Here is a 16,078-nt window from a genome sequence, read left to right on the forward strand (position 1 = left end):
GAACGAAAATCAGGAACAAGACAAGAGGGTTCACATTCTCTTTTCTTATTCAATATAGTACTCAAGTCAGCTAGAATGACAAGAAAAGATAAATTTTAAAAAACCAATAGAAAAGTCAAATTATCCTTATTTCCAAATGATATATCTTCTTGAAGACTCCATGAGAAAACTCTTTGAACTTATAAATACCTTCAGCAAAGTAGCAGGATACAAAATAAATATATCTTTAAATTCAAGCACCCATATGGTGGCTAACAACCACCCGTTACTCCAGTTCCAGGAGCCTCCAATGCCCTCTTCTGGCCTCCATGGAGAGTACAGAATAAGGGTGCAATTACATACATGGAGGCAATACACTCATATGCAGAAAATAAAAATTAATAAAATATTTAAAAAAGAATGGGGTGTTGTAAACCTTGGAATGTAGAAACAGAAGCATCATTCCATTATAGAACAGGACCAGGTATGAACTTGATATGACCCAATCACTGAACTGACTTCTTTGGTGTGGTAACACTGCAGAGACTCCCTTCCTATCCATGGGATCAATTTAGAAAGAGAAATCCCATTATAGTTGAATCTTGATCTCAGCTGAATGCATGGTAGCAGACAATAGAAACTTTCACCCTATTCCCATTTTCATGCTGCCTCAAACCACATGCCAGAATAAGATGTCATAATCTTACCATTACTAAATCTTTTTTAAATTACAAGGAAAGTTCATACCACAAATGTGGTTCTCTGCCCTCTTTTGATCTGTAATTCAGTGGATTTATAACTTCAGAAGCACTTGTTTTTTGCTTTTTGATAGGGTCTCCCTGTAGCCTCAGCTGGCCTGGGACTCACTATGGAGACCTGGCTGGCCTCCATCTCACAGAGATCTGCTTTAGCCTCTCAAGTGCCAGGATTAAAGGCATGCACTACAATGCCCAGCTGACTTCAGAGGGACTTAATGTGAGATAATTTCATACAAGGTTCACAGCCTTCAAGGAAACATTTTCCACCGAAGAAAACAATGCTAATGCCTGATGTCCTGATGCTTGCTCAAACTACCATACTGAAGAATGATTTGCCAGTGTAAGGAAAACTGAAGCCCAGTGGTTTCTCAGTTAGGGAAAAGGGGCACAAGACATGGCTTCAGCTATATCATAGAAGACACAGAATTTATCTTTCAGCTCAAAAATTTATTAAAGAAGAGGGTTGGGCCATTTGATGTTTAGACACTCAACCCCTACAGTTGCGTCCTGGCTAGAAAGTGAGGCAGATGGCTGCTTTTTTGTTAATCACAGGTGATGTCATCCAAGAAATATGATGAACCCTTTTTTCTGGTTCCATGAGGCCAGGACTCGGGATCAGTACTGTCAAATGGGTTTTGCTTCATGTCCTTCAGTGTTTGGTGGAGTAATGACGTTTTTTTAGGATCTCCGCATAGTATGGGCCAAATACTTGCTGGTTGTGATGCATCAAATTAACAAACTTCCAGCCTAGTTCTGCTAATTCCCCTTTGATGAAAAGAAGACTCCCTGGAAAGTCTAGAAGAGATTCTTGCCATGCTGCAAATCAAACAGCATTTGAGAAACTGATGGATCTGTTGTTCTGGCATAACGAAAAGCAATGAAAAGAAGAAAAAGAGAGGTTTCAGAAGAAATCCACAATGTATTCTCTACTCACCAAAGTTCTATATTAACTGACTTTTCAGTGACATATCCACTCATTTTCATATGTCATACATTAAGATATTTGTGAGTTCTGTTTTGGATGAAAGAATGCCTTCAAGTACCCAAAGATAATGAATTATCAAAGGATAATAAGCTAGGCCTTGAGATACTGCTTAGTGGCAGAGTGTTTTCATGGCATGTGCCAGACATGAAGATTGATCGTCAGCCTTATACACAAAAAAGATGATAAACCAGCAAGAGTTATATAGGTTATGATGATCAGATCATCTCTTAATCTTTACATATCTATCATTGAGATTCTAGTATGTATGTGACCTAAAAGATGATCCTGAATATTACACCTGAAATTCTAAGAACATATGTCAAAGCCAGTACATCAAGTTTCGGTTCACGATTCAAGTACTTTCTTTTCCCCTTAGAGACAAGAGTTATGCACTTTGGGAGTCTTTTAGATAGACCCACTGAAGGGATACTCCGATTGCCTCACCCTATGTCCCTGGTCAGCATGGAAGAAGCCAGGGCGGTCTGTGTCCCTGATCCCTATTAGCAATCTGGGTAACCTCTTCAGAGGATGGCGTGATAAGAATAGGAGGCAGGAATTGGCTAGGCAGTTAGGATAAAAAGACCCCAAAGAAATGTAGCCAGTTTCTTGGCTAAAAGTCAAAATGTCCTTGGGCCTGTTAACAACATACTCTGTTCCAAAGACCAAAAACATCAAAAGTATTTGAGAGCTTGTATCTAATCCTTAAAAGATTTTAGGGTTACCTCTTCAGAGGGGGGAACGTTGGAGGGGAGGGAGTGGGCATGGATTTGACCAAAACACCTTATATACATGTATGAATTTCTCAATAAAGTTTTTGTAAAAGTTAAAAGAAAAGAAAACTGGCCAAACTTACTGCTTCCATTCCATAAGGAAACATTCTATATCCTAACTCAGCATTAAACCCAAGTAAAGGATAATGAACCCTTAAATCATAGAGTAAAGACAGTTTTCCTACATAGATCTTGGGCTGTGTTTAGGTAATGACCAGGGAGGACTTAATAGGGTTTGTAGACCTAAACTCTATAACTCTATAACGCAAAGTTAAAAGCATACATTGGTTCCTCAAATAGAAAGGGTTCTATTTCAATACTACTTTTATAGATAAATAAAATGAAACTAAAATACTTGCCAAATACTATGGCTTACCATTTTTAAATGGTTCAGTAACCCACTTACAGAGCTGAGTATAACTCCCACTTGGCATATGTCTTAGTTTGTTCTTCATTGCTGTGACAAAACACTCTGACCAGTACCAACTTGGGGAGGAAAGGGTTTATTTGTCTTACATCTCCCAGGTCGCACGCAATTCATCAGGGAGCCCAAGGTAGGAACTCAGGGCAGGAACCTGGAGGCAGGAGCTGGAGCACAGGCCATGGAGGAATGCTGCTTACAGGCTTGCTCCCTTGGCTCCTCCTCAGCCTGCTTTCTTATGCAACACAGGCCCACCTGCCCAGGGGTGGCACCACCCACAGTGGGCTGGGTCCTCCCACATCACTCATCAAGAAGATGCCCTTCAGACATGGCCACAGGCCAGTCCAATAGAGGCAATTCCCCAATTGAGGCTCCCTCAACCAGGTGTGTCAAGTTGACACTGAAGCTATCCAGCACAGCATACTTTTGCTGCTTTTTATCACCACTATTTTGGGAATGCTTACTAATGATGGTATGAATGCAGTTCTCTTTCTTGGCAATGTTCCATAGCTGGCCTATAAGAGATGCCCTGTTTTCATTGCTCAGAACAGTGAGGCCTGTGTCCTTGAGGTCCTGATGGATTTCTTCAGACACTTGTTCACTAACACACAGCATAGACTCTTCTGGACTGGATAATGAAGGACAGAAAGTACAGTTACCTTGGCATAGGGGCCAAATTCACAAAGTCCCATACTAGAAGCTAGGCACATTCATGAGCATGTAAAATAGTTCCATTAGTATTCTCAATGTATCAACTAATTCACACATGTAGTACTTTATGTCAACTTCAAAGGAAAAATTATATTGGGCAAGGATTTAGATTTCATCCTAGGAGCCACCCAGTAACCTTTTGACAATATATTCAAGGTTTTCTTAGATATTTTTCATATTTGTTCTTACTACTTTACCAAATAAACTGCAAATCATTAATAAAATTAAATTTCAAACTGATATTTACTTTGAAATTGAATGCTTGTACACAGAATAATCAATCAATCAATATAAATGAACAAATTATCAAATTCTGGGGAGACTAACTAACACAAATCTACTATCACCCAATGAAATATATAATTACCCACCTTAAGAAAACATATTAGCTGTTTGTAGCACGCTAAACTCTTTTTGTGAAAAAAAAAATTATTTTTCTCTATGCAAAGCGTGAAATACCGACAATCTTTTGGGAACTGGTTTCCAAAGTTCTTTGTGTGACGAGTAATGGAATTACATGCACAGACACACAGACACACACACACACAGACACACACACACATCACACTATATAAGTCCATTTAAATCTAAGAAACATCTGGAAGAGGTCTAGGGAACACATGTTTGCCCCATAAGTATGAGGCTATGAGTCTCACAAGAAGCCAGATGTGGTGGTGCATTCCTATAATCACAGCACTGGGAAGGTGGAGACTGGCAGACCCCTGGAGCTTGCTGGTCAGCCAGCGTATCCAAGTAAGTTAGATCCAGGTTCAGTGAGCAGCCCTGTCTCATAAAATAAGTTGGAAAATAATTGCAGACTCCTGAAGTTCACTTCTGGCCTCCACTACTGCACACAACAGCACATACATGTACATACACATATGAATATGTACACACACCATGAGAGAGCTATGAAACATACTTGGAGTTAAAGTCCTCTGTTAGGGCCTTGGTTATACACTTCAGTTTATCCACAAATTGAGGTGAGCTGAATAAAACGCCACAGGAAAAACTTCTTGCCACAAGCAGAACAGAGGCTAGTATAGTTAAATGATGCAACTTGGACTTCATGGTCTGTAGCTGGGCTTTATCCATCATCAGAGTCTGGTTAGGCAAGAAAGAACAGGCTATCAGAAAAGAAGGGTCCTAAAGAAGCTGCTAAGTGAAAGAAAAGAAGTCAATGCCCCCAACACGCATTCCTACCTCAGGGAATTCTTCATTTCCATGATCCCTGAGAACAAGATTCAGGTAACCTTGGTATAGTACCATTGTGAGACTAGGTGACCCTGGGTTTGTTTCTGAAGCTGAAAATGAACTTGCTAGGCCAAAGGAGAAGGTGGGAGAACCAGATGAACTTGGTAAAGATGTAATAATGTCTGTGGCTGCTCGAGTTACCCACTTTGTGGTACAGTCAAGGAGATCTACGCCAGAAAAGGGAATACAAATTTTTAACTACCAAGGCTTGAATATCAAGACTTTGGGATATTCTAATAGTGAATAAAAGAGTAATTTTATGAGCCAGAACTCAACTGGATATTTTCTCCCTTCTGACCAGTTTTCATATTGCAAGAAGGTGCTATAAAGGCAACTGGGGGAGAAAAATCATCAGTGGTCTTACCCAGTGAAGGACTCTGTTTATTATAATACCAACACTTCCAGGCAAGATATACTCACTGATGCAATAGTGGCATGACTATAATTGAAGTGGTGGACAAACTTTCAATTGAATATGACACTCACTCCCATCCGTGCCTGGGTTTGTGGACCTCAATAAAGGCCCATGCCTGAGGAGGCTATAGGCCTGAGGGGTACACCTATTACCTTTTTTTGCTAAATATGTTTATACCCATAGATATGTGCTGCTCTCAGCCCCAACCAGGGAAGCTTCTGTTTGCAACAAGCAGAAGTCAGTGAAAAGATTCACAGTTTCTCAAGGTCCTAAGACTAGGTGACTCCTGAGTACTCAGCTCTAACTATAACATGTATCTCAGCCCCTCCAGGTCTCAGAATATCACAGAAGATGGGGCAGAAAGAATGCAAGAGCTATGAAATAATATCTTCTGGGCATGACATGCTTATTGAAATCATAACCTCACAGCAGCCGAGATAGCCTGCAATGCCTGTGAACATATATATATATAGTCATAGATGGGAGAGAGGCTCATGGGGCTGTACCAATCCTTGAGGAACTACTAGTTATTGATGGCTGCTGAGGTAAGGGGAGTCATTCAGTGATGCAGCCACTGGTGAGTTATTTATGTTCCAATGGATGGCTGCACATCTATGCTTGTGTGGGCAGCCCTCAAACTCAGTAGGCCATAAGGCTAAAAGGAAAAAAAAAGACATGAAGTGGTTTAAGGAACTGTTGAAAAGAGGGGGGAGTTTGGTAGCAATAGAAGGGGTACAAGAGAAGATGGGGTGAATGTGATTATATGGAACTGTGTACATAGGTGAAATTGTCAAAGGAATACATTCAACTTTATAAACAGTGATTTTTGTAAGCCTTCCTGTCCTGGAGATATTCTTCTTCCTTCTACCCTTTACTCAACAAATACATTTTCTATTCAGTAATAAAAATATCACTGCACAAAAATAAAATACAAGTCAAATTCCCCCCTCTGCTGAAAATTTAAACATACTGGGTTGTTTGTCAAGTAATTCCTGGAATTTAGCTCGTTCATACTGGACAGAATGTTCCTGTAAATACGGCCGAATGTTCTTGATCATATAGTTGACCATGTCCACTTTCATTAGGCCCAGAACCTTAAAGATGCCCCTGTCACAGAAAGAAGCTGAATGTTTACAGTATCAAAGGAAATCTAGTATTCAGGAGTCTAATTCAAGGAAAGAATACTAAAAATCACAGTACTTTAGAGTGCCTACGAAACAACTATTTCGACTGCAAATGGCTACACTTTGAACATGACCCCAGCAAAAAAAAAAAAAACCCACACTTTAAAAACTTAATCCTTCATGTGACATTGCTTAGAGTAGAGGCACAGTAAGAGATATTTATATTGTAAGTGTTTCACCCTCATGAATAAGTGAATTTAATTATAAAAGAACTTGGATCTGAAAATTCAGTCTGTTGCTCTATTTTACAAGGCAATCCTTTCCATTACGTTATAATGCATCAAGAATTTCCTCATCAGTTGTAGTCACTCAGTACTATGTGTTACCTCCTCCACAGCTGTAAGAAATAAATCTCTGCTTTTTAGAAATTATCCAATCTTGAATATTTGTTGTAGCACAACAAAACAGGTTAAGACAAAAAAGTAGTACTGAGAATTAGGACTACTGATATATCAAATACATGAGAATGTCAAAAATAGGAAAAGTCAGAAACAGCTTGGAAAAGAAGGCTAGAAAAGGGGGTTTATTGACATGAATGGAGTGTTAAGGGTAATTCAGATGAGAGCTTAGAAGAAAAGAGTATCTGTAGTGGGTCTCATCTGCTTGGAAATGTCCAGAACAGAACATCAATATCACCCGTCCAAGGCCCAGGGAACATTACAGAAGAGAGGGCAGAAAGAGCCAAAGGATGGACCTATGAAATGCCATCTTCTGGCTATGACATGGCCTTTGCTATCTGTGGAAGCTTTACACAAAATAAGACACGAACATAGAAGGAGGACTAATTGGGAATAAGAAGGAAGTTATTAGGAGAGGAAGTGGGATAAAGAGTAAAGTACTTATGATACAAATGTTGGTAGAAATATGGATGATATTGATGAAGTCTCAATGGAAATGAGGATTCTCACCGGAAAACAGAAAGGGCTATATTATGGGAAAGTAAATGCAATCCTTGATATAAATTAGCAAGTAACTTGAATTGTGTCCATGACCAAGAATTTTTATTGAAGGCAGGTTTTTAAGAGCAATGCCCTAGGGTATCTGCAAAAAGATATTTCTTAGCACAATATTGAAGGAGTTCCAGGGCTACATTTAATCACATGCAGCAACACATGCAAGGGGGAGCAAATTAAAGACAGGAAAGGAGAGCAGAATAACTTGGAAATTTTCAGTCTGGCAATGTAAACAGTAAAAAGGCATGGAGACCAAACCAAATTATTTTTTGGTAAAAAGATAAACATGAAGAGAGTCAAGTGTTATTAATAAAGATAATGGAAAACATCCCCAATGAATTTTAGAGATCTTCACAGCAAGTAAGGATCTTTACTGTAATATTTATAGAGACAAACCCACAGGATATTATCATTTACTTTCCAAGGATGCCTAGAGACTTTGCTCCCTGAATTTCAGTATAGTGTTCCTCAGCTACCACAGACAGTGCAAACAACCTTAAGTTGTTTGTAGGCTAGATTAAGTGTGACTCTGGCCACTAGTATGGAGAAGACACATGGTAAGCCTTGTTAGCACCCTTGTGGTGCTAATTCTGAAAACACACAGAATACATGAACTATGAAGCAACAGCAGTCTTTCGCTTGATTTAAAAGGATAGATGAGACATGCTTGGGGCCTAGGCGGAAATATGCCATAGAGGTACAGTTGCAAAAGAGCCTCCATATGCCGGGCGATGTCTACGGGAGCTGCAGGGCTTCTTCCAAAACCCCAGAACTGTAGAGTTACCAATACACAGTCATTCTGGGAAAACTACAAACATGAGACCCTAATTCATGAGTGCTTCTGTATTGGATGAGTCCAATAAACTGTGGAGGCGGGGCTGGCCAAGACTTTTGAGAGTATAATCCTGTCCCAGTGTACTTAGGATACAGGACATGGAGTCAAAAGAGATTATCTAGGCATCTTAATGTAATATTTTTACTCTTCTTGGCTTTTGGACTTTCTTAGAACAAGTTGCCCCTTTCTTGCCTATTGCTCCCTTTTGGAATGTGAATGCCAATGCTATTCCTACACCCCTCTGTTACAGTTTCAGTCTGAAATGTCCCACACTGGCTCATACTTTGAATGCTAGTTTCCTAGGTGATGGAGTTATTTAGGAGATTCCATGTTACATTTAAAAAGTGAGCCCTAGCTGGCATAAATAGGTCACTAGAGGTGGGTCTTTGAAGTTTATACTTGGTCCTGGTTCTGGCCTCCTCTCAGTTTCCTGGTATACTGTGATAGGAACAGCCTCTACCACATGTTCTGCCATGTAGGTCATTCATGAACTGAAACAATCTAAAACTTTGAGTCAAAATTAATCTTTCCTTTAAGATGTTTTGGGTTTTTTGTTGTTGTTTGTTTTGTAGTCACAGTGATGTAACAATAACTAACACACCAACAAATATATTTTGGAAGTAAATAAACTGTTTAAATTCAGAAGCTGACAAGGTCAGAAGAAAGTGCTTCAAGAGGATCAAGCCTTGACTATAACCCATAAATGATTCATGTGAGAGTCTGGATTCTGGACTCTAGAACTGAACTTAGAAAAGCTAAGATTGTGGGGCTATTGGGACAGAAAGAATTTATTTTGCATTCAAAAAGGAAATGAATTTTATAGGATGGTAGCATAATCTATAGTTTGAATGTGTGCCTCAGAAAAAAGGTGTTATTAACTTAATCCTCATTTAGGATAGTGTTTGGAGGTGGCACCTTATGGGAGGTGTTCAGGTCATGAAGACTTCACTTTCGTGAATAGATTGGATCAATGCTGATTATAAAATATCATGAGGCTGTGAGTTTGACTTCTTGATTTATGTGGTCATCTGACATCTTTTATCATGTTATGATGTGTCAAAAAATATAGTGTGTGTGTGCATGCATGTGTGTGTGCATGTGTGTGTGTGTGTGTGTGTGTGTGTGTGTGTGTGTGTGTAGTTCAAATGGAGTTATGTCACACAGGATGAAAATGCTCTGCCCAAGACCTGCAGACTAACAAAACCCCCAGTTTCAGGAAAAGGAAACATCCCTTCCAGTTATTAGTCAAACTCCCAAAACAATATAGGCTATTGTTATTGCTCTTGGTTGCCTCCCAGACCTTGAAGGTAAGATCCTATTGTTGAAGACACCACAAACTTTGGGCATGGGAGTTGGAGGATTCAAGCTGAAACTGACCTGTAAGCCTTGTCCCTAAGGAATAGCTCTCATAGTAACAGAAAGCTCTATGTAAGTTGCAATATGAGAAAAGCGATCAATAGTTCTAACCACATGTAAAGCCCTGTGAACTACCCAATGATCAGCCCAGGAAGATATCCCTAATTTTACTATAGTAGTACTTTTATCTTGGGACTAACCAACAGTGACTTACTTGGACTTAAGACACACTCGAGAGGAGGGAATTTATGTCTCATCCAATAAACCTAGCCAAATACCTGCAGCTGAAGAGGTTGCAGACACTAGAAGAGAACCTACTACTGTCATATCTCTAAACCAATATAATGTCTAATTGTATTCTAAAATTTTACCCTTGAACCCATTGATAAGCATACCTCTCATCACTCATCAGAGAAGCTTCTGTTTGTAACAGATGAGAACAATTACAGAGAAACCTAACTAGCCAAAATGCAGAGAATAAGTGATGATGGGGTACCCAGCCCTAATTCATACACCTTAAATGCAACCCCTCCACTTACGGATCAGGAAACATCATGGAAAAGGTGATGGAAAGATTCTAAGAGCCAGAGGACCAAAATGCTCAGTGCTAAATAGTGTTTTCTAGACATGACATGGAAGTTGAACCCCTCAAGTCTCAACAACATGGTTGCCTAAACAAGACCAACATAATAACATCATTTGACATGATAAGGTAGACAGAGCAAATTTCACAAGGTCACACCTCTAGATGAAGAGCTTCAGGCAATGGCTCCTGAGAGGAGAATCAGTTTCTTGCAGTGACAAGAACCCTGACAGTTTATCCAATTCCAAGTGGTCAGCCCTAAACACATGTGCATACTAGCACCACTAAATGGACTCAGTCAGTTGTTGATACACAATAATAATAATAATAATTAATAATAATAAACAATAATAATCATAAATAAAGAAGAAATCAGGACGCTGAAATGGAGTGGGGAGAATGTGGGAGGAGTAAGAAGTGGGAGAGGGTGGAAATAAAGTAAATATAGTATTCATGTAGAAAATTCTAAAACAATACAAAATGTATTAAAACCCTCACCAGATGTAGTCAATCTTAGACCTCCCAGTCTCCCAAAGTGTAAGAAACAAACTTCCTTTTTAAAAACTTATCTAGCCTGAGATATTCCGATACAGAATTATAAAAAAGACTAAGACACAAATAAAGGCATTGTCCAGTAACCAAATGACAAAGGGTGATTTGGTAGCAGATCAAAAATCAGATACATATTATGACCTTTCAACAACCAGCCCAGAGATCTTTGCACTGTAGTATACTGTCACATCAGGAAAAAGGTAGTTAATAGAAGAAAAAAAATAACCAAAGTAGCAATAATTATCTGTAAATGACTACAATGTGGTTGCTTAATTTCTATTTTTTATTAAATTCTTATGCTTTTCATATAATACATCCTGATCATACTGAGACCCCTTCTCCTATCTGTACTCCCATAGCCTACCCCAATGGTTTTCATGTGTGTTGTCATATATGTTAAGGCCTACCCAGTCAAGTGTGTGTGTCTCTAGATATCCCTCAGTATGAGTCCATCTACTGGAACCTGAACAAACTAATTTCTTAAATCATTTCATTCTTCTGAGTCCTGATTTTTCTACCTGTGAAACAGTGATAGTTTTCATTCCTATTCCTTTATACAGTCTGGATTCTGATAAATAGGAGACCATCGGAGAATTGGTTGTTTGAAATCTGTAGAAGAATTATTGTACTTTGATGTTTTACGAGTATCATAACATTTCATGCCATAAACAGAAGCCAAATGATCTAACAATCATCAAAATAAGCCAGAGAAACTATCCTTGCCAAGTAAAAGTCAACAGGACAGGGAGTAAAACATATCTAAGTCAGTAGTGCTGCTCTCTGCCTGGGAAACAGAAGCTGCTTTGTACAATGTGTGACAGTTAATTCAGAGACTCAGAACTAGTCAAAGTATTGATAATAAGTGACTATTGAGGGTCAAGACATAAACAGATCATCTGTATAACCCCCATTTTCACATCACAGAAGTGAGAGCAGAAAAAGCCAAAGTATAAACCTATAAAATGCTACTTTGTGGATGTGACATGGCCATTGCAACCATGAGCACATGGCATCTGTGGCTACCTGTAGAAGTTTTGCATAAAATAAGACATGAACATAGAAGTAGAAGAAGAAAGGGGTCATCAAGACTGGAAGAATAATAGAGGGGCAAATATAATCATAATACATTGTCTAAATGTATTGAACTGTCAAAAATGAAAAAAGAAAAGTAGAAAAAAATTTAAAGTAAAAAAAGATGTTTGTCAGGTCTTCAGTACAGGAGTTCAAATAAGACAGAGGCACAAAGTAATATCTCACTCAAAGTTTTCTTTCATGATATATGTGGACTTCCAGAAAAGCAGTTGTTATGGTCTTAAAATGACTCGTCCCTCCAAAACTAGGGTTGAACTTTAATTTCAACTGTGAGGTATTAAGATGGTAGAAAACTTAATCCAACTTTGGTGCTTCTATGTGAAGTCTTTGGGTTGTAATTAAGGTTACATAATATCATCAGACTGGACTCCCCATGATTGAATATTACTGATTTCATGATTTCATAAGAAAATAGAGAAAATAAGACACACTGATGTGCCCTTTTCTCACCATATTGTGCTCTGTACCACCTTGAGACTTGATCAGCAACAAAGCCACCACTACATACAACCCTTCAAACATGGACTTCCAGAACAGGAGTCAAAATAAACTGCTTCTCTTTATAATTTACCCATAGTCTGGTCTCATGTTATCAACAACAAAAATAGACTAAAGCAGCATGTCTAAATTCTTACCTCAGTAACTGTACTGGATCTTTTATGCCCTCTAATTTCTGTACTGCCTCATCACGAACTGGTGCACAAAGTAGGGCCATCAATCTGAGAATATAGTTAGAAAGATGAGGCATATCCAGAGCACCATGCTCTGTTTCTTGCCTGAGGAGATCCATATCTAGTGCTCCTTCAATCTCATTTCTTAGACAGTTCTGCCGTGGTAACAGCAGTGATATCAAGGTCTGTCCATGAAAAGAAGAGAGAATCCAGTTGAGAATCCTAAACTTGCCCCAGGGAAAAATGCCCTTAAGCTAAAGGCATGTTATACTATGTCTTCTAGGGGTCACTTAGACAATTAGCTCTCTCTGTTTAGGAGACGATTATAATTCAAGGCTTTGTTGAAATAATTTATAGCAGTAGTGATTATTTTCAAGGTAGAATGAGATAAAAAACCATGAATAAAAATAATACTAGGCCACCATATAAAATATATACCACTTCAAAGTAATGAGGCAAATTTTATAAAAGACAAGGACATTTTCAGGTTATTTTACTCCAAAGGGCAGGGATAAAGTAAGAAAATCATTCTTAAATGGTCACTTGAAATAGCCTTTTGATTCAAAAGTATCATTTCCTTGTGGGTAAGAATTCTTTCTCATTCTTCTCTCTGCTTCTGGAACACTTTAGACAGTAGAGGTACAGCTAAAAGTTGTTTTATTGAATGATGCATTATGTTATTAAAATAACCTAACTCTCAAACGTCATCTCGTACAAATAAAATGAAAATATTCCACACCATGTATATTTAGAAAGTATGCTGCTTAGAATATTTGTATGCTACTAATTATCTAAGGGACTACCGTATCTTGGAATTTCATATAAACAAAGGGAAGGTTGGTTACTCACATGTTTAATATTGCTAATAAGTTCAAGAGCACAACTGAAATCAGGAGGAGTTTTTGATAACTGTTCTTCCAGATGATCCCAAAATGCACTGTACATTGTCTCCACAAACCAACTTTCAATACTAGTAAGAAGATAAAATGAGAAAATTGATCTTTACCTAGAGAATTGTTATAAGATCATGATCTCACAAAATGTGAGGAGATACATTTAGACTTTAGAAATGTTACATCAACTGCAGTTAATCAGTAAAAACCATTAGTTAGATCATCTCAGAATACCTTAAGATTCCAGAGTGCTCTCTTGCAATAGGAAAATCATAAACAAAAATTTGAGACCCTGACTTCTGATCCTGATCTTGCATCTACACTAGATGCATGACTTACTTTGCATTTCTGTATATGTAGCCCTTTATACCACATGGGAACTTTCTGATGGCAAAGCCATCATACTCACCTGTATGTACTCAGCATTCAACATTCTACTTCCTGCCTAATAAGCACCCAGTAAATGTTTGTTAAAAATTAATGGTAATGGCATTTCCATTAAGAACTGGTAACAATAATTACTATCATATTTTAATTCCCAGAGTAAAACAAGTTGTCAATTATAACAATAATATTTTATAGCTAAAATATTACCCTAAACTCTATTTCAAACTTTCCCCAATATACTTTTTATATTATTATACTTAACAAATGATGCTGAAACCAAACAGTGAAATTCAAACTAAGTAATATAATTTTACCTGCTTCATCTACCAACCCTTTACTATCATCATGACTAGGCACTTTAACATTACATCATTCTTCACTTTTACTTTTCTCTGCATCCTTGCCAGCAGAAAAATCAATCTGACTCAAATTATAAGGACTATGAATATAATGAAGAAGATGCTAGAATAAATGTGTTTTGGCGGAAACTCCTTTCACAGAAAGTGTACTTAGCATGTGTCTCCATTAGCACCAAGCAGAATAAATCTAAGAAACATGAGAATATAAAGAACCAATGACTAAGCATGTTGTCTTGTATCAGAATCTTGAAAACGACAAATGAAGCATTCAAGGTGGGAAATCATAAAACTAACATAAAATAACATTATTGGAAAAATTACACATTTAACTTTTTAAAGTGTTTATGTTCATTTACTTATTTTGTGTGCCATTTGTGTACCTGCTTCTGCAAAAGTGCCATGGTGTGTGTGGAGATCAAAGGACATCTTGCAGAAATTAGTGCTCTCCTTCTACCATGTGGGCTCCAGGGATCAAACTTGGGTCCTTGGACTTGGTGTCAACTACCTTTACCTGCTGAGCTATCCCTCCAGCTCCCATTTAACTGTTAATAATTCATTAAAGGCATGAAATTCATATTTACTGAATGACTCTTACTTGTGTATTTCAATATGAATATAATTATGGACAGCTACAATATGGCCTATTTTTTCTTATGTAAGTCAATTAAGAAATAGGAATCCTCTCTGAAATGTCTTATCACATAAGGAATGGTAATATCACCATTAAGACAGGTTATTTATTTATCTACACCAGTTTAATTTTCAGAAAATTTGAAGACTATCTTCTGGAAGCTTTATCCTCCAAGTTCATCTGAAAGGATCTGAACTTATTAACTAAAAGCCTGGAATTAACATTTTGACAGTAATTATATTGCTTTATTTTTTATTTAGATATAATTAGATACTTTGGCAGTTTTATTTGTGTGTTTGTGTGTGTGTGTGTGTGTGCATGTCCACACGTGAGCACGTGTGTGCGTGTGTGTGTGTTGCTGCACATGCAAAGACTGTGTGAGGGTGCACATGCAAAGGCTGGAGGAGGATGTTGGATGTCTTGATCTATCAGCCTTATCCTTATCTCTTTGAGACAGGTCTTCCACTGAACCTGGAACTAGGCTGTCAGAAAGCCCCAGTGATCATTCTGTCTCTGTGCTATGCATTGCTGGTGTTACAGGCATGCACATGGCCATGCTGGGCTTTTTACATGGGTGCTAGGGATTTGAACATAGGTCCTCATGCTTGTGGAGCAACTGATTTCATCCACTGAACCATCTCTATGCACCATTTTGACATTTTAAAAATATTTATACTGATTATTCTGCTGGATTATGTGATACTATTTATTTAATTACTATTGAATTATACTATACCACTTAATTATTTATTTATCAAGCACTATATTTCTTAATAAAAACGCATCGGACATGAACAAAAGCCATCTGTCCTAGGTAACTATGTCAATAAATTAAGAACACAAAAAAGTAGAAGAGTACGTACCTGTTTTCAGGTAAATTCTTCTCTTCCACAGAGAAATCTTGGTTTACAATGATTTCATGAGCAATGCTCAAGTTGGAAACTTCATTTACTATCTCTATCATATCTGTAGTAGAAACTACTACGGGCTGGCTCACTAGGAGAAAAACATAGTAGTCATCAAAAGATATACCACATGAACTGACTAGTAGGTAGCAAACTATGCACACACAGGTAGAATTATGCTAAGAGAGTTTATGGTCTAAAATTGCACTATTGTAAGTGGTGTTAAATTCATCTGAAAACAGAAAGTGAGTAAGTAGTATTAATCTCAGTTCTTGAAGCAAATGAAAATCCACTAGCATCGTCAGCTAATTATGTTTAAAAGTCAATTAATACAAATAAATTAGCTTCATCTTTAGACTTTTACCTATGAAAATGTCATGAAGA

The 16,078-nt window shown here is 37.8% G+C and overlaps 1 protein-coding gene across 1 annotated transcript; it reads right to left on the reverse strand.

Annotated features, from left to right (window-relative positions):
- Positions 1-1,250: 1,250 nt before the first annotated feature.
- Tcp11x2 (t-complex 11 family, X-linked 2) lies at positions 1,251-15,721 on the reverse strand. The gene is given in 10 exon segments (XM_008821875.2): positions 1,251-1,415; positions 1,417-1,548; positions 1,550-1,596; positions 3,378-3,541; positions 4,547-4,728; positions 4,828-5,045; positions 6,264-6,400; positions 12,484-12,704; positions 13,369-13,489; positions 15,653-15,721. Coding segments are annotated over 9 exon segments (1,251 nt in total). The 5' UTR covers positions 13,465-13,489; positions 15,653-15,721; the 3' UTR covers positions 1,251-1,361.
- Positions 15,722-16,078: the final 357 nt, after the last annotated feature.

Source organism: Nannospalax galili, unplaced genomic scaffold, assembly GCF_000622305.1.
Source record: "Nannospalax galili isolate Female #2095 unplaced genomic scaffold, S.galili_v1.0 scaffold1188, whole genome shotgun sequence".
Classification (NCBI taxonomy): Eukaryota; Metazoa; Chordata; class Mammalia; order Rodentia; family Spalacidae; genus Nannospalax; species Nannospalax galili.